The 20,949-nt window shown below is 31.4% G+C and overlaps 1 protein-coding gene across 1 annotated transcript; it reads left to right on the top strand.

Moving 5' to 3' along the window:
* The first annotated feature begins 897 nt into the window (after positions 1-897).
* Positions 898-4,713, top strand: LOC132613997 (cytochrome P450 71AU50-like). The gene is made up of 2 exons (XM_060328329.1): positions 898-1,828; positions 3,699-4,713. Exons 1-2 carry the CDS (start codon positions 944-946, stop codon positions 4,311-4,313), a joined length of 1,500 nt encoding a protein of 499 aa, XP_060184312.1. The 5' UTR covers positions 898-943; the 3' UTR covers positions 4,314-4,713.
* Positions 4,714-20,949: the final 16,236 nt, after the last annotated feature.

Below are 20,949 nucleotides of genomic sequence, written 5' to 3'. Positions count from 1 at the left end.
AACACTTGTGTGATTTTAAACGGGCCAGCCCATTTGGATTTCAACTTTCCGGGAAACAACCGGAGCCTGGAGTTGAACAACAATACGCGATCCCCGATGCTGAACTCTCTTTGCAAGATCTTCTTGTCAGGGAAGTGTTTCATGCGGGCCTTGTAGAGTGCAGAACTCGCATATGCTTTCAGTCGAAATTCATCGAGCTCGTTAATCTGCTCCAACCTCAAGTTTGAGGCGTCACCCCACTCTAGATTCAACTTTTTCAAGGCCCACAACGCCTTATGTTCGAGTTCCACCGGAAGATGACAAGCTTTTCCAATTTTTATGTATAAAATAAAAAAAGTATTTTCCAATTAAAGCAGAATTTCGTAACAAATTAGGCCTATTCGGACAAAAGTTAGGCCTTAAGGCATAACTTCTGTAGAATCTCGACAGAGTTAAAAAATAATATGTAAGACAAGCTATGTCTTAAGGCATATTTTCTATATAGAAGTTATGCCTTAAAGTCCATTGTCCGGCATAACTTAAAGCTATAAATAAGTGCATATGCCTTATACACTTATCTAATATTTTACACCATCAAATTATTCAAGTGATAAAAAAAATTTAAACGGACAGAATATATTACTTAATGCCACATGCTTCTTCTCTTCTCTTCTTTCTTGTTCCTTTCAACATTAATTATTTTTTGTCTTCTTCTCTAGAAAAGAAATATCTTCTCCTAACAGTTATTTTCTAATTTTGTGTTGTTGTTGTTTTTTTTTTTTTTTTGGGCCTTTTCTTTCTTGTGTTTTTTCCCATTTAGACAAATGAAGATGGACCCCAACCATTAATATGGTTGATATTTCAACACGTGAACCCATAAAATTCATTTATTTCACAACCATCACTCTTAACTTCTTTATATTATTGGCAAGTTGGGAAGCAAAAAGCACAGTAATCTCATTTCATGGCTTCTCTATTCTTACAATTTCTTGCACTACTTGCAGTGATATATATTCTTCAAGAATTACACAAAAAAATCATGAAGGAAAAGAAAAAACTTCCTCCAGGCCCAATAGGGCTTCCAATTATAGGAAATCTCCATATGATTGGCGAAAATGTCCACCAAGATCTTCATAAAATAGCCAAAGAATATGGTCCCATAATGAGCATGAGATTTGGTCTAGTTCCTGTGATTGTAGCTTCAACTCCTTATGCTGCTGAACAGTTCTTGAAAAACCATGATCTTGTTTGTGCTAGTAGACCAAATAATAGAGCTGCTCAATTAATCGCGTACAATCAGAGAAATTTGACATTCGGAAAATATGAACCTTACTGGCGAAATATGCCAAAGTTGTGCACGTTAGAATTGGTTAGTACTCTCAAGATCAACTCATTTCAAGCCATGAGAAAACAAGAAGTTGCAACTTTTGTGACTTTTATCAATCGGGTAGCTTCTAGTGGCGTGGGAGTTGATATTAGTGCTAAACTTGCTTCATTAGGTGCTAACATGGCTTGTTTAATGGTATTTGGAAAAAAATACATGGATGATGAATTTGATGAAAGGGGTTTTAAGGATGTGATTCAAGAGGCTATGGTTATAGCAGCAACGCCACATATTGGCGAGTTTTTTCCTTTTCTTGAGAAGTTTGATTTGCAGCGATTTGATCGTCGTATGAAGAAATTGGCAAAGATTTTTGATGATTTTTTAGAGAGAGTTATTGATGAGCATATTCAAGATTCAAAAGAACATAAGCAAACAAAGGATATTGTTGATACTATGATGAGTATTATGCAATCTGGTGAAGCTGAATTCGAGTTCGATCGTCGTCATGTCAAAGCTATTTTGCTGGTAACGTATTTTTGTTCATCATAACTTGAATAGAGTTGCAATTTAATTTTAGTTGAGCTTAACTAATATGTACCGATGCCTAAAAAATATTTTCACTAGCAGGTCATCTTTATTTATTATAGTAAGTAACTTATCATATTTTTAAAGTCATAAATTCCACTTTTTTTTTTTTTAGGTTTACTTGTAGATATTTTTGGTTTACTTGATAGTGTACTAATTCTTTTACTCCATCAGTATATTTTTATTCAAGTTTAACTAATATTCATCGACAGTGTAAAAATAATTTCACTAGTAGGTCATGTTTACCTATTGTAACAAGTAATTTGTCTTATTGTTAAGATTAGAAATCTTATTTTTTTTTATAATTGAGTCACCTATAAATAACTTTGGGTGACGTGATAGTGAAATAATTTTTTTACACTATCAATATATATTTTTTAATTGAAATTTCACCATCATGTAGGGAGTTTAGGCCATGACTCCAACCTGTATATATGTTATAACCAATAGATAAAGACATGAAACGATAATGCCTAACCTCTCCATCTACATCAAGTACATTAGGCATTCCTAACTTTGTACGATTTGCTTCAAACCAAAAATTACAAGTAGTGTATATAGGGGCGGAGTTAAAGTATAGCTTACGAGTTCGACTAAATCCAGTAGCTTTGGTCCAAATTCTTGGTTTTAGCGGAGTCTGAGAAAGGGCCGCACCCTAATAGTCACTAAAAATTGATGGTTTTAATCTACTTTTAAAATTATCATAATAGAAAAATTTATATAAGTAGAAAATGATACTCTAATTGGCATATTCAATCAACTGAAGTTTTACTTGTATTTTTAAATGTTACTATTGCTTATAGAATTTTTTAAATGTTTTTGTAATAATTGCCTAAGTTTTTAAATTAAATCAATGAGATCTTACTTAAGATCAACAATATCTCACGAATAGCCTATATTGTCAATTGAGAAAAATGATACATCAAAATATAATTAACTATCTTTCAATTTAAGAATCAATAAAAATAAACATCAATAAACTATATAGATAAATATATAAATATAAGGCCTCTTTTTATATTTCGGTTTTAGGCCACCTAGCGTATTGAGCCGCCCCTGCATAGGCCTCCACATATATAGTGATGCAGTTCTCATGGGATCCTATACTTAGCAGTTAGCATATTAACAACTAACAAGGAACTTAGTCCAAAAAATTATGTTTCAACACTCCTGATGGTTACACCAGTTGATAGAAATTAGAGTTGCCTAGACCGTCGGAAATATATAAGTTGTCATTTCAGTTTGAGTTTTTGAAGAAAACTGGTAAAATCATAAAAATATGAGACTTGGGTTCATTAGACTCAAATTTGTTGAGAATTTCTCAATTGAAAATTTCAATCAAGAAGAGGTGTGCATAAAATGAGCATTTCCCTCTTTAAAATTTCATACACTGACGGTTTATATAAAGTCAAACTCGACTTTAAGTTATACACCATAGATATAAGAAATTTTTACACCATCAAGTCACTTTTACATGTTATCACATTTAACTTGTTTATTTTCAAGATTAAAAATCTTACATTTTAAGGAAGCTTAACTTTAGATATTCTTTGGTGACTTGACAGTATAAAAATTATGTATACCGATGAGGCATATAACGTAAACTCTACTTAAAAGTATGTTAAATTTGTTCTTCTTAATATTAAATTTGTTCTTCTTAATATTCCAGACTGAGCAATTTTGTCTGAGGCAACATATCTTTCCAATTCTTAAATTTATTAGGTAAAAGTAATTGATATTGTATTTAACATACACTAACATACATGCAAATGTTATTAATTTATCAACTCAAAAAGAAATCTCTATGCAGGACATGCTAATAGGTTCAATGGACACCTCATCAACAGCAATTGATTGGATTTTTTCTGAACTTCTAAGGCACCCTAAAGTAATGAAAAAACTACAAAATGAGTTGGAACTAATAGTTGGCAAAAATAGAATGGTGGAAGAGTCTGATTTGGAAAAATTGGAGTACTTAGACATGGTCATCAAAGAAGGCTTTAGGCTTCACCCCATTGCACCACTATTGATTCCTCATGAATCCATTGAAGATTGTACAATTGATGGCTTTGATATACCTAAAGGTTCAAGAATTATAGTAAATACTTGGGCAATTGGAAGAGATCCAGAAGTTTGGCCGGAACCCCAGAAGTTCATGCCAGAAAGGTTTATTGGTAGCAATATCGATCTTCGTGGACGTGACTTTCAACTTTTACCCTTTGGCTCTGGAAGAAGAAGTTGTCCTGGATTACAATTAGGGCTCACAATCGTTCGCTTGGTGCTAGCACAATTGGTTCATTGTTTTGACTGGGAGCTACCACATGGTATGATGCCAAGTGATTTAGACATGACTGAGAAATTCGGTTTAGTTATGGCTAGAGCTCAACATCTAATAGCTATTCCTACTTATCGATTGCATGTATAGTTGATATTAGGATGTCAAATGGGTATGTTGGGTTGAGTTGATCTAAGGATATTAAATGAGCTTGAGCTTAATTTCGGTAGGTCAAAATGAATGGAGTTAAACAAATGAGGCAGGTTAGTGACGGGCTAAACAATGAGTCATAGCCCAATCCGGCCAACTCTTACTAGGTTTATTTCTTCATTTGTTTTCTTATAATTTGTTAGTTATCATACAAAATTAGTTAAAAAATATCTATTATTTTAATATCCTTTCAAGACTTTTCTTTGGTCAATTTGAATTATATATTTAGCTCAAATTCAACCCAACTCTTAGATGAACAAATTTGAACGGGTTAAAATGAATTGAGTTAATAAATGATTCAAGAATAAATGTTTGTATTTATATATTGTGTTTTAATCTCTGATTTGGTTATCGGTATAATTTCTTACGGTTCGTAGCAGAGCCACCACAGTTTGAGAAAAAGATCAATATTTTGCTGTAATTTTTGCGTTGGCAACAACAATTTTTTTGGGATGTGGATTTTCCCCTTTGAATTGTAAAGTGGGTTTAAAAACCTTCGTAGAAAAATCTTGGTACAAGTTTGTATAGAAGCAAAAGAACTACTCTTCCTAACAATGGGTACTTTGTAATTCGATGCAATAGCCTGGAGGTTATTGCATATGATTGGGGTAAGTACTCACTAAGTAGAATTGGCAGTGGGTTAATATGTCCTTGTATGCATGAGTGTACATCCCAGTATTGAATGTATTAAATAACTCCTAATGTTGCAACATGACACTGACAACGTGGAATGTGCAAGGGTTGAATAAAGTGTATAAGAAAAAGTTCAGGGTGTGTTTGAAAGAGGCAAATATAGGATTGACTGTTGTAATTGAAAATAGAGATTAAGACTATTTATTTTCTCAAACATCTAAATGTATAAAATTTTCTTTCTTTAAAAACTAAATAATAGATATAAAATTTATTTACAATACTAATAAATAATACTACATCAATAAGATACTTTTAAAACATGTATACAATGGTTGATGGTGGTAATAACTAACTAGGGAGAATTTGCCGCGCTTCACGCGGTTATAGAAAAATCGATAAGTTTAGATATCACCTTTTTTTTTATATAAATTTAATAGAGATAGAAGAAATAAAAGGTTCAACTATATGAATTAGAAAATGATAAAATTACAATATCGACATTTTGGTAGAATTAGAGCTAAAAGGAATTATATTTCATTGTCAAATATTTTTTCTGTTTTGGGGGGGTTGGGGGGGGGGGGGGGGGGTGTACACGATTTTCTTGGCTTGATATAGTTCAAATACATGTACATACAAATTTCCTTTCTCTTTTTTTGCTTTCATTAGACGGTAAAATTCTTATTGAATTTCTTCTATTCGTGAAAAAAAGAAAAAGTGATGAAACTAAAATTGGGTGAAAAATATAAGTATTTCAATCCATTTCCTTTTTCGTATTTTGTCCTTTCGGTGTTCTTCTTTTTCCTCTCAATTTTTCACCATCATCTAAATAAATCCCTAGTATTAATTTCGTCTCTATCCCCTATTACATTATTTGTTTTCTGCTGAAATAAATATTTCTATTCCAATATTTTTATTGTTTGTCTTGTAAATAGAGAAAAGTAATTCTCCAAAAAAGAGAAAAACAAAACAGTTGGAAAAGGCAAAAGAATAAAAATTATATTCTTGCAACTTATAATAAATTTCTTTTTAGCAAGAATTTAAGATAATTTCTTTTTCATTTTACCTTAATCAGTCATGAGCACCCCATATGCCAATAGTAGATTGGATTGTCACTTGTAAAAATCAATTAGTCTATAATGCAAATTTTGAAAAAAAAAATATTGCCGCAAGAATCTTGACAACAAAACATGTACTATAGTGTACATATAGGTAGAGAAAGTAAAGGGAGGAATTCTAAAATAAAACATACATACATACATACATACATGCACACACACATGCTAAAGGGAGGAATTCTAAAATTTAAAAAAAAAAATGAACATATTAATATACGGGTATGATATATGTAGAATCTAAGTACTCAAAATAAAGATTAAAACAACAAAAATTATAATAATAACGCCTCAAACTATATATGTATAAAAAAGTTGATTCTAGATTAGTCTTTTTTTATTTAACTTAATATGTCTAGCTTGGTCTATTTTTTCTAAAAGAATGGGCTCATATATAAATGATAGAAACATACTGACTTTAAATTTTGAATTCGCTACTAAATATAGATTGTGTTTAAGACATAACTAACATAAATATGAAGAGAAGAGCGTGCAGAAGTACTTGCACAAGCCAAAATTGATGAAGAATTCCAAATCTAGTATGAATAGTTTCAAGATGGGAAAACCCAGATTTACTACATAAATTGTTGGAATAAATCAAAATAAATCCGTTTCAATAGATAGCCACTGCAATACTTACTAATCCTTAGAACAAAAAGATAAGTACTTCCAAGGAAATGTAATGCCATTTTAAGCTTATTTGTAAGAAGAATAAGAAAGAACCTTTACTCTATTATATACATATATATATATATAGTTAATGAATTGACGTTCATGTGAAAAGGTTTTGAGCTTTTGAGACAATGAAAAGTTAAATAAAAGTAAAACTTACACAAATAACTACCTTTTAACAGCTTCTAACAAGTTATAGCTACAAGTTGAAGATTTACAATTCGTAGCTACTTTTGGCTGTATTTCAGTTGTATCTCGCGTTTTTTAAATACAGTGAAATACAGCGAAATACAGCGCGGCTGTTGAATAAAAAAAAGGCTATATTTATGGCAATAAAAATCTTTTTCAAATTATATGGTAATTTATATTAATGGTTCCATGATTCACGCAAACCTCATGAGGTTCCATTACAGCTAACGTCTTTCTATCACAATTACTCCATTCAAAAGTTTTTTACTGATTTTTGTTGTATTCGCTTGTATTTCGCGTTTTTGAAATACACAAAAATACAAAAAATTGGCAGAGTAAAAATAGGTTGTATTTATGAAACATATTCTCTTCTTTCATTTTAAATGGTAAGTCAAATTAAATCAACCATGTATCACGCATAACGGCTGAAGTTCCATAACAACTCACGTTTCTCTCTCCAAATTACTCAATTCCAGACTTTTAGAAATACTTCCAAATACAGAAAAATATACACTGGAATACAATCAAATATGGTTGATTGTTTAAGAAATATAAAATTGTAGTATGCGTATATACAATGGAATACAATAAAATGTATCAGAAATTATTTCGTAGATTAGAAATACATTAAAATATAGCGAAATATACTAAAACAGTGCACTGAAATATACTGAAACAATATATTAAAATACATTTAAAAAAATGACGAATATACATTTTCTCCTTCGAACCCCATCAATTGAGACGCTTCGAACCCCATCTAGTTTTTTTTTTTTGGAAGTCCAAATTTGACATGGGACAGCTATTGAAGTTGAAATTCATTTTGAATGCATTTGAAATCCGAATCTTACCGGGGAAGCAAAGCAGAATTGAAAAGAAAAATAAAAAAGGAATAGGTTACTGTTTGAACTTCAATTCACCCAAGCTAGCGGACAAATGCTATCAAAGGACTGCTATTTTCAGCTTAACAAAACCTGGTATGGCCGAAAGGCAACTTGTATTTTACACTTTACTGGGGCTGGCATGTTATTAACATTAATACCTGAAGAAAATGGATTTTAAATCTGAAGAATTAGAAGCTTAAGGTTTTTTTTAGAGTTTGGAGATGGAGATGGTAGTAATAGTGGTAGTGGTGGTGTTGATGGCGGCGTGGGTGGTGTAGATAGAGAAGGGATGGAGGGGTACGTGAGGGGAAGGAGAATAGGGGCTGGAGATAGAGAAAGGGAGGAAGAGAGGCGGCAGTGAGGGGAAGGAGAAAGAGGAGAGAGAATTTTTTTTAGGATTTGGAGAAGATGATAAATCTTAAATGTGTAGTGATGGAGAATAAAGAGTTACATGTATTTTAAAAATTAGTAAACCAGTTATGAAATGTAATTTTGAAAAAATAAAGTTATAAAAATTAAATAAAAAATAAGATAGTTATTATTCATAAATAAGTCTTAGAAATAGATATGACAGGTAAATTTTCCTAAATAAAATTGAAGGGTGGGGTAAAAGAAAAGTCACCTTGAGATGAAGTTCAGTTAGAAAATGTTTTTGTGCCTTCTTTTTATCCAATGAAAAGCCAAGCATTAAGGAGGAGTACAGGAAAGGTTGTTGGTAGTTAATAGCTAGTAGTGGGTAAGTAATAATTTGGACTACTAATTTATTTCACTCTCACTAATCTTCCCAATATTTGGTTGTGCTACGACGTGGGCTGATGTAGGGAAGACGGTTATTTAGGCTTTATTTGTTTGTCCTCGAGATCTGAATTAATTACTTTAACGTGGGATTTAGTTCAACACTCATTTTGTGAGGCTTTTTAAAGTTATTTAGTTAATAAATTATGTAGAAAAAATTTAAAAAAAAAAGATAAATAGAAATAGAGGTCATAGAGAGGTGTGTCAACCTCAAATCACATAAATCGGCTAATACTTTGAACTTGACATATAAGATACTATTATTGACATATGAATCATTAGTCTTGATGAAAATATTTGGTCCATCGTTTTCATTATATATATTAATTGCCTATTTATTTATTGTTTTCAGTTTATGCCATTTTTGCCTTAGTTTTAATTTATATTATATTTTAAAAAAGTTAACTCACTAATGTGTTGCACATTTTTTATTACTTACTTTTATTGCCTTGAGTCCCTTAGGTTACATTTTTATAGGACCTCGAGTCTCTTTGATCTCCTATCTTTGTTGACATTTTGGCAAGTTAGAGAAGGGAAAAAAAGGATATATTTGACATTTGGTCGTGAAAAATGAACGGGCATGAAGCACAAAAAGGAAAAGAAAAGATCAGAAGATGAGGAGAAACTAAAATGTTCCAAAAGAAGGGAAAAAGTAAAGCAAAAATTAGAGATGGGATCCATATTGATTCCATACTATGTTATTTACACTGTTAGAAAATTATGAAATCAAAGGAACTTCTCTGAACGTAAAGAAAAAAAGTAGTTCAAAAGAAAAAACTATATATTTATACACATATGCACTTCCAACTTTTCTTAATGAAATTCTTTCTTTTCTTTACAAAAAACTAAACAAAGTTATTCCAAAGATGCAAAAAGCATCTTCAAAAGATCATAAACTCTAGGGCGATTCAAAATTACAAAAAAAAAATGTAAAAACAAAATATCAATAATAAAATGAATTAAATTCCAAATCTCAAATATTTTTAATTTAAACACTAAAAAGAATCTTTAAAATACAACATTAGTAAAAAAACAATCTACCTTATAAAATATCTTATTTATCTAAAACTTCTTATAATTTACATAAAATATTAAATTACAATTATATATAAGTCAAGACATACATATGAAAAGATGTCCCCTTCTCAACAATCTTTCCCGCATCACTATTTAGAGTAAACTTTTGATGAAACAAAATACAAACCAAAAAAAATAGAATAGAAGAATTGCTTCGCTCAATTTAAGATGACCAATTAGGACATGGGGTAAAAATTTACCCCCTGAGTATTACACTAAATCATACTTACAAACTTACATAGTGAAGTGCTCTTTATATTGTTAGTATTATAAAAACATATTAAGAGAATTGTAAAAGCTATAGACTCTAACGCTAGTACTTTGGTCTGCTTGTAGTTTGGAAAAGGAAATACAAGAGAAGAAAAAAGGTCGCATAATACTGGTAAGATGTGATTGAGAGTTGTTTACATCAATTACTTTGGAGAGAGGAATTAGGCCATCGCCCTTCTTGGATTCGTTGCCTCTGTGAAACATTACTTTAGATGTGAGAATTCTCTACTCCGTTTACTTTGAAGAGATCTATCATAATGTTCGTATAACATGCTTTAATGTCGATCCTTCAATATTCATGCAGAATAAACAACTTATTATCACCAATATTATTGAAACACCAATAGAATCGGATAACAATTTGTCTTTTTGCAAATTCGCTCGATCTATACAATATAATGGCTACAACAAATTGAACACTCCAGACTAAAAAGATTATACCATTATGCCACTACTACAAACAAAAACATAACACAAAAAATTACATCATACATGTAGAGAAATAAAATGCTACTAATATGAATACAATCGCACGTGAGTTTGCTTTTATGCGGTAAAGAAAAATACAAATTAGGGGGAAAAAAGAGTATTATCTAAAAATATTTATCATGTACGCGGAACTTGATAGTAACATCATTATTCTATCGTTATCTTCTCCATATTTTGTTGTTACCTTTCATCTTTCATCAGAGAAGAGTTTGAATTCTTAGCATCAATTCAAGCAAATAGAAAAAAAAAAAGTTACTTTTAATTTAAAATTTTACTAAAAGTAGACCAATTCAGTAGTAGGAGCGTTATTTATGGCAACACATATATATTCATAGGATTCGAGATTAATAGATCAACCCCATGATTTAAATCACTGCAATTTTTGCAAGAACCAACAATAAGTTTAAGAACCCTATATCACTTACCAAAAAAAAAAAAAAAAGATAGAGACAAAACTTCCTCTGACTCAGAATGAGTGATGGTTAGCCAAAGAATACTCCACCTGGGCAAAACTTTCTCATTACATAAAGGATCATATTACTATTTTCATGGCTTTTGGCTTCATTGTGGAAGGGTAATTAGAAATGGGGTAAAACATAGGGAGGGAAGATGAAGAGTGTGCCGTGGCCAAATAAAATTTACAGAGTTTTTATACTCATTCATTTATCATGAGTTAATGAAAATTAGAAGAGTTACAATAAGACATTTTGGCAACGTATGAACCTCTACCATTTTGGCCAATCAAAAAATATTTTAAAAAAAATTAAATTAGAAAATGTAACTCATATTAATACGACTAATTATACAAATTCAAATATTAAGTTATTATTAAGTTCTTAAGATATGATAACTTCTATAAACTATCTGCCCCAATGTAATTAATGTGATAGAGTATTTGTTTGTACATATCTGTAACGTGAAAGTTATTCTAGTAAGGGGAAGTACTTCCGTGATTGTAGCTTCGCATTCAGGGTTCCGACTTTGTTAAGGAAACTTATAGCAAAGAAAACTATTAACTACACTTACATAATATATGTGGCGTTATTCTTTCATTCATTTTACAGCTATAATGCGTGTTATTTTCTTGTTCCAGTGCAGTTGATGAGGACGAAGTTGTTCTACGCATTGGAGAGTTGAACTCACCAAGCTTCCTTCCAATGATGTTATCGATATGGGCAGAGGCGGATCCAGGAATTTGAGATTCCGGGTGCCACACTATTTTGGGCTTCGATTTGGTCCATTTTGAGCTTCGATTCTGGTTATTCAACCTTCCAATTTATATAGACCGACCGATTATCACACTATTTTTGTCTTTGACTTGATTTATTTTGAGCTTCGGTTCAAGTTATTCATCTTAGCTACAAGTATTTCTATTGTTACAATTTTTAACTCGTGGAAAGGCAGAAGTGTCGGCTTTCTCGACGCGTTCCATAGCCCAGTTCCGTAAATAAGGGAATGACCCAATGCATCAGTTGACTTAAACGAGTTGGGGAGCGAAGCATCTTCCGTCCGTTTATATAGACAAACCGATTGTCACACTATTTTGGATTTCAACTTGATTTATTTTTTCTACTGCCGCAATTCGGGTTATTCATCTTTTCGATTTATATAGACATCGATTAAACGAAATAATTTAATAATTATGATAATTTTAAACAGAGCATAAAAATTCAATAGTATTACTAATATCAACAAAAACATATTATTCATTTATAATTGAGAGTTATGTTTTGAAGCTATCAACTAACTCAAGACTAATCAACTAGAACTAGAACTAGAACTATATATATATATATATATATATAAGGTTTTGCTCGAGGTGTGCGGGTGGCGTGGCATCCCCACCCGCCTTACTAGATCCGCCCCTCGATATGGGTAAATGACTCGTTTCAGAGGAAAGAAACGGACCAGGATCTTCTAGCTCGGCTTCTTATCAGTCTTACGAAGTCCAAGGTGGTACTGGATACCAATCAGCTCATCAAGGGGTAAGTCTTTTCTACTATCTTCCGAGTTTTAAAATTTGTTTGGCGTATAGAAGAGATAAAACTTTTGTAGTGCTAAAAATATTTTAACAGAGAAATAATCTAAGACTTGCGTAAGCAAAAATAAAAAGTAAAAAGTATAAGCAAAAATAAATATTAAAAAGTATAAGCAAAAGGCAGATCCAAATACATAAAGCATAGCATGCCTCTGCCTTTGTATAGTTTTGTAAAGTTGTCGAAGAATAGGATTCTTGAGATTCTTCAAAGAAGAGAGAGGATGTAACTTTTTTGCATAATTAAGGTAATTGTTCGCAAAATAATCTGTATAAATTTAAATAAAGTTTCAACATAATTTGTAAAACATTTAGTAAAAACAGATTACACGGTATAAAATACTTAACAGTAAAATACTTAAAACCAGTAAACTACAGAAACTGGAAAATGAACAGAATCAGTGTTGGAAGAATAAAAATATTTTTCAGAATATAATCGAGCCCACTTAGTTCAAAGTGTGTCCTTAAGAAAATTATTCCCCTCACAGTACTCGAGGTTGATGGAATATCCCCTCCCAGGATAGAACGATTATCTTACCAAAATAGTAGTACTCCAAATTCAGATAGCGGCGAACCACTCAACGGCAGTGTATCACACAGAATAAAACAAGAGAGTTTTGGAGAGAAAGGTTTTATTTTGTTTTTTAGCGCAGTAAAATCGTTATGAATTCTGGAACAAATCAAGAATTTATAGCAGTTGGAGGTACTGATTCTGAATGTTTGCAACCATTCAGATTAGTCACCAGGTTTTTGGAGGGAAATTCGAAAATATCCGGGAAGAGAAAAACGGACCAGGTCGGTCACAAGTCGCAGGTCAGGGTCGATCCGCATTGGATGTTTTTGTTTTTTTTTCCTATTTAATTAAATAATTAATTAATTAATTAATTAAATAAATAAATAAATAAATAATTAAAGAATTAAAGAATAGTTTGTCCAAAAAGATAATCAATCAAAACCGTGATACCGCCACTAGAGAGGAGTTGTCTAACGGTATTGTGTCTCCGTTGTATGTGACGAGATTTTCTGTTATACATTACGCTCCCTGCCCTACCTATTGCTGCTTGACTGTCACAATGTATACATATAGGAGCCAAAGGTTTGGGCCAAAATGGAATATCTTCTAAGAAATTCCGAAGCCATTCAGCTTCTTCACCGGCCTTGTCTAAAGCTATAAATTCAGTTTCCATTGTAGAGCGGGCGATGCATGTCTGTTTTGATGATTTCCAAGACACTGCTCCTCCACCAACGGTGAAAACATATTCACTCGTGGATTTAACTTCAGATGATCCAGTGATCTAGTTTGCATCACTATATCCCTCAATTACTGCGGGATATTTATTATAATGCAAAGCATAGTTTTGGGTGTGTTTTAAATAACCCAAGACTCGTTTCATTGCCATCCAATAAGTTTGATTAGGATTACTAGTGAATCGACTCAACTTGCTAATAGCACATGCTATATCTGGTCGTGTACAATTCATAATATACATCAAACTTTCCAAAACTCGTGCATACACTACATCGAATTTGATTATCAGTGACAAATCATTTTGTCACTCAAGAATCATATTTCGTCACAAAAAACTTTGTGAGACGAAAAAATTTTCGTCAATCATTCGTCCCTAAAGGCGGGTCGCTAAAAGTATATAAAGACAATTTAGTGTTTCGTCGCTAAATAAAGTTTTATCAACTACGAAATCTTTTTTCGTCCCCAAATGCATAGTATCTGTGATGAACTTATTTGTCATAAAAAAGAATTAATTTTGTAGTTAAAAGCATCATGTCGTCGCTAAAAATGTCTTAATACAGACAAATATAATTTGTCACTAATTACAATTTTAATTAATGACGATGTCAATTGTCCTTAAAGTTATGCAAAATTTGTAGTTAAAGGAATGCAATTACGTCACTAAAAGGTAATATGCTTTATGTACAGGCGGAAATTTCATCTCTAAATCCTTATATTAGTGACAGATTTGTTTGTCTTAAAAGACAAAAATCGTAGTTGAAAATTATTTTTGCGACGTTAAAAATGTTGCTATTAGTGATAAGACTAATTCGTCACTAGACATTGTATCAATTAGGGACAATTTCGATTGTCATCAAATATTATGTTAATTTGTTGTTAAAATATAATTATGATATTAATAAGGCCATTTTGGGACAAAATATTTTCTTGTCACTAAATGCAATCAATTTGTGGCAAATTATGATGTAGCAATATGATTTACTGTAGATAAAGAAGCTTTTTTTGCGACAAAAATGTGACTCTTCAAATGTCTATATAATCATCACCAAAAGATTAAAGATTTTGCTGATAAAATTGTTTGAGATTGTGTATACTTAACAATTTGTAATCATACTAACTAAAATCTATAGTTAAATATAGTTTCTTAGTAATTACACGTCAATTTCGGTTTTTAAAGTTAGCTTATAAATCAAACATCACAACAATGAAAATTGAAAAAATAAACGTAATACTAAAATATCATACAAAACCATATATAGTGTAATTTACAAAAAAGGAACTATAATTAACATAAAAAAGTCTAATTAAAATACATGAATATTGATACAATAAAACAGACAAAAGATGTGTTGCTTTCTCATGCGCCGACATAGCTTCACTTATCTAATAACTTTATTCCTTAATCAATTTCACTTTCATGTACCTGCGTAAACAGAAGAAAACACTTAATTTGCTGTATATCTTTTGATATCATGATTAAACAAAATATATCTTAAAATTTCAATAGTAAATCTGATAAGTAATAATTAGTGATTGTAATAGTCGTCCTACTCATAAGTATTGGTTACTCTATTATGCATATTCCTGTAATCTTTAACAAGTACTAATAAAAATAGAAGATTCCGTTAGAATTATAAAGCATAGCGGCCTCTTCTGGGTAAATATAAATAGATACTATTTCAACAGTCATTCCGTTAAATTAATCCATCAAAATTTACAACATCAATCATAATAGACTGATATATGTACTATAAGAATTAACATAGAATTGAACATGATCTAGAGCAAAAGACTAGATGCACAAAATAAATACAAAAAAAAAATGAAAATATAATTAATAAAAATAGACGAAAGATAAAACCAAACCTAGGACTCGTTAGATTTAACTATGCTGGCGATGGCAAAGTTTGACGACAAGATTGAACTTTGAACCTGGAAGAAGACAAAAAGAGAGCCATCAACAATTCACCTAATTAATCGAGATTAAATAAGAATTTGAGTTGCAACATTTACAAGAAAAAGAATGTTGAGGAATGATAGTTCTATCTTATTAAATGCTTCTGCTACTGTAATGATTTCCGTTTTTTTGTCATTGAACTATATTCAAGTGTATTTAGTGGGTGGGAGTTGGTGGGTTATAGGGAGAAAATGGGAGAGAGAGAAAATTTTACACTAAAATATTGGAGGGAAGGTATATAAAATTGAAAGTCAAGTTTTGTTATTTCACTTTCCCTCCAATAATTTCGGGTAAAAATTCTCTTATGACTAATGATTTGCCATTTAGTATTAAGATTATATTTCTACTACTTTATTTTGTGTTATCAATTATTTCAACACTTTTAACTCAGGAAATATTTTGGACAAAATGTGATGCAATGAGAACAAATTTCATGTGATGGACTTTGTGTATTCGCATCAGGCTTATATGATGACAACCGTAATAGTAGTAGAAAAAAATCTCAAATAAATGAAATAGAAAATTAATTGATAAATTTCATGACAGAATTGTTTCTCGCGAATATATATATATATATATATATACAAATAAATAAGCAATTATTCTTATCAAATATAGTGATAGAATATGACCAAACTTTTTGGCACAAAACTTTTTTAAAAAATCAAACTATGTGACCGAGCTACACTCATAATTTCTATCATCAAAGATTTCACTATATATATATTTATCTTTATTGATCGATCAGATTTGAATTTTTCATCACATTTGAAAATAACTAGTCTCTAGAGATTTGTACTAAAATGTTTTATTAAGATTGTTTAATTTTCATAATATTAGAATATATGAAACTTATCTTTATTTTAAAATTAACAAATATAAAATTCATATAAAACACTCCACTAATAAATCTAATGTTATATTAATAAGATATCTTCTAAAAAATTATATGGTGGTTGGTAGTGGCGATGGAAAATAGTGGTAGTGACAGTAGGTGCCAATTGGGGTAGTGGTGGGTATGTAGTTAGCTAGTAATGGTGGATGACAATAGTAATTAACAATGTTGGTTGATGGTGGCAGTTACTGATGACAACTGATAATCGTGGTAGATGATAGTGATAGCTAGTTGTGGTTGTGACGACTAATAGATGTGGTTGATGATATATACTGATGAGATTGATGGTGTGATGAATTTAGTGATTGTTGATTGTTATAATGGTGGTTGATGATGATGGTTATAAAGGGTCATTTGCACTTTGTCCCTATTTTGTGTTGGTCTTTAAATGTTGCTTTTGTGTTGGTCTTTAAATATTGCCCTTCAAATAGGTGGTCTTTAATTCTTGCACTTCAAAATCGACTTATGCGCGTAAGTTATGCATCATAATATCCACAAGTTATATTAGCTCTCTTAAAGAACTTATGCCCTGCTAGGCATAAGATTGATTTTGACGGGCAAAAATTAAAGACCAACCCATTTGAAGGGGAAAAAAATTAAAGACCACTCCATTTGAAGGGCAAACCTAGTGATTACTTCGGTTATAAATGATGACTAGTGATGGTGACAACTATTTGTGGTGATTAGTGATAGTGATAACGGTTAAGGCTGAGGAGTTGTGGGTAGTAGTGGTTAGCGTATAAATTGAATTGAGTAGTAGTTAAATGTTCATCTTTATAGAAATCTTTTAATGGATTGCATTTTAATGATATAAGACTTTGTTATAAGTTTTAATCACTCAGATCTATTTAGACCATTATAAGACCTCATTTGGTTGTAATTGATTAAACGGAAAAGGGTCTAAAATATCCTTGAACTATTGAATTTGGTGCAAAAATGCCCTCCATCCACCTTTGGGGCCTAAAATATCCTTGACGTTAACCTTTGGGGCCTAAAATACCCCTGACGTTAACCTTTGGGGCCTAAAATACCTTTATTTTTAACGGACACATTTCATTTATTACGTTGTGCCCTTTGATTGGTTGACAATTTAATTAACTTAAACTAATTAATCCCCCCATTTAACCTGATCCAACAAATAAAACCGGACCTGCCCCAATTAAATCCTTATTACACCTTATAAAAAAAACATACGAACCCAGGTCATTACAAATCATATAAAAAAAATCCACGAACCCATTTCATTACAAATCGTGAACTCAAAGAGAACAAACCATAATTTCTATTCAAATTTTGACATGTTAAGCTCAGTAATGTCCACATTCATAACGTTTACTAAAACCTTACTTCATATGGTACACGGATATGGTAATTATGATGGTTCATTTTACAAATCATGAATTGTGGTGCTTCAATTATGATGATTCATTTTTTATCTAAATTATTTGAAGCCAATTACCATACCCGTGTACCATATGAAGTAAGGTTTTAGTAAACGTTATGAATGTGGACATTACTGAGCTTAACATGTCAAAATTTGAGTAGAAATTATGGTTTGTTCTCTTGGAGTTCACGATTTGTAATGGAATTGGTTCGTGGGGTTTTTTTTATATGGTCTGTAATGCCCTGGGTTTGTATGTTTGTTTTGATATGGTGGAATGAGGATTTAATTGGGGCGGGTCGGGTTTTATTTGTTGGATCGGGTTAGATGGGGAGATTAATTAGTTTAAGTTAATTAAATTATCAACCAATCAAAGGGTGTCACATAATAAATGAAATAGGTCCGATAAAAATAAGGGTATTTTAGGCCCCAAAGGTTAACGTCAGGGGTATTTTAGGGCCCAAAGGTTAACATCAAGGGCATTTTAGGCCCCAAAGATGGATGGAGAGTATTTTTTCACCAAATTCAATAGTTCAAGGGTAATTTAGGTCCTTTTCCGTTGATTAAAATTTAGATGTGCATTGAAATTTATATGCCTAAATTTGAATACACATCTGAATATTATAAGATTGGAATACTAAATAATTAACCCGTGTGATATATAGCCTTGGGTTAGAAGCCTAGATAGTTGTATGCAAGTAAGACCATAGGCAAGGACGTAGGCGAGGGGTCATCCAACAATGTTTTAAAAGGTTATTTTGGAGCTTGACCCAGGGCGAGGCACTAGCAAAATGCCTTCAGCTCACATGTGGGGCTTAGTTTTGTGAGACTTACGACTTAAGTGCCCGACTATACGCCCTAAACACACCTAACACTCAACGCTCAGGGCTCGCCTAACAGTTCTTATATAAATTATGTGTCAAATTCTTTAGTTAACACTGTTGACCCTCATAATTATCTAATAAATGAATGATGTGTAATTAGTTTTTTCATCAAGATTGGGAGTAACTCAAATAACAAGCCTAATATTGTATATTTACTATTTGAGACTATCGTGAGGGTGAGTATCACTTAGCAATTCTTTTACAAATACATAACAGAATTTTACATCTTCAATTATCATTGGTCTTCATGTTTTTGTCCTATGTCTCAAATTATCATATTTTTATTATTTTCACTTTCTTTTTGGTTTCTCATCCGGTGTCCGGTACCTGCATTGAGGCCCTACTAAATCCGAATTCGTGCCGGGTAATTCCACTTTGGGGGGACAAAGCACTCCCTAACAATGACGACTCCGTACCCAAGGTAGCTCGAACTCGAGACCTCTTGGTTAAGAATAGAGTAGTACAAGCCACGGTACCACAACCCTTGTTGGTAATTTTATTTTTATTCATGAAGGGGTGGTATTTTAATTATAATACTATAAAGTTTATTGATTATTTTCTTTTAGGAAGGTAAATTGCATAGTATGATAGTAATACAATTTAAGAAATTGTGATTATTTTATTGTTTGAAAGTTAAGATGTTAGAGTTAATTTTCATCTCAAGATTTTATATCATCGCATTATTTATACTTGTAAAATCATGTTAGAAGTTTTGTTTTCTATGAGTTTCTTTAATCATGTTTTTATTTTTTTAAAATTATTAATGTATTTTTTTATAATTTTTTGTTATTACATTATTTTACTACGTTATTAATTAAAATTAAAGATTCATGGGGCTTACGCCGCATGCCTCGGGGCTTACGTTCGCCCCATGCTAAGTAAAACGCCCCGCTTCATGCCCCACACCTTTTAAAACACTATCGTCCAGTGTGGGTGGTTTGTATTTAGGCTATGTCCAGGCACATTTATGGGGGTATACTTTTTTTTTTTTTTTTACAATTATAGTGTCTTATCATAATATATGTATTTCAAATCATAGGACCTGTTTGGCCGTGAAAGTTGTGAGTATTTAAAAACATAATTTTTGTTTTCAAATTGAAAAATGGTATTTGCAAATTGGAGTTGTGTTTGGCTATTGAAGACAAACTGAAGTTGTTTTTGAAATTTTGTGAGTGATAGATATGGTGTGAAAAGAGTGAAAATAAATTTTTGGTGTTTTTCAAATTCTGCTTACAAAATTTTCGAAAATTTAACTTCGAAAAATGGTAAAAAATATTCATGGTCAAACTGCAACTTAGTTGCTTAATTTCTTTCATTGGTGCTTTCAATTTTAGTTTTTTTTTTCCTTCCAATTTTCATGTTAATAATAAATAGTTAATGAAGATCCACATAACATTCAACATCCTTGCAATGTCTAGGCTCACAAGTCGACCTTATCCTTGTATAGATTCTGTTTGTGGATTCACGAACCCGGCTCACATTATGTTATATATTGACATTTGCATTTTCATAAGGTGTAGTTCGGCGTTACCACACCATTCTATAATTCCATCTTGCCATTTCCTATGAAGAGTGGTTGAAAAATATTTGTCAGTTCTTACCTATAACCATAAATAATCGTAGCCAAAGATCATATTATATTTAGCTACGAATATTATTTCGTAGCAAATAGTTGAATTATTCAACTACAAATTTGAACTCGTCGCTATTTAAGACATTGCATATTTTGTGACAAAATTTTGATGTCACTAAATCGCATATTAATTAGAGACAATAAAATGAGTGTCACTAATTGTTTACTATTAGTGACAAAAATTAAAGGTCATCATTAAATTCAAAATTTTATGGCTAAAGCTTACAATTTTTTAACTACAAAATACAATTTGTCACTATTGTAACAACATATTTTTGGTGACGAAATTATTTCGTGTCCAAAACGTAACTAATTTTAAGACAAATAATGATTTGTCACTAATTGAGTGAACCATTAGTGACAAAATAATGTGTCACCAATAACTTGAAATTCGTGGCTAATGTTACTCAATAAATGGCGC

This window comes from Lycium barbarum, chromosome 10 (assembly GCF_019175385.1).
Source record: "Lycium barbarum isolate Lr01 chromosome 10, ASM1917538v2, whole genome shotgun sequence".
Classification (NCBI taxonomy): domain Eukaryota; kingdom Viridiplantae; phylum Streptophyta; class Magnoliopsida; order Solanales; family Solanaceae; genus Lycium; species Lycium barbarum.
Note: the sequence above shows the minus strand (reverse complement) of the source record. Positions and strands in the feature narration are given on the sequence as shown.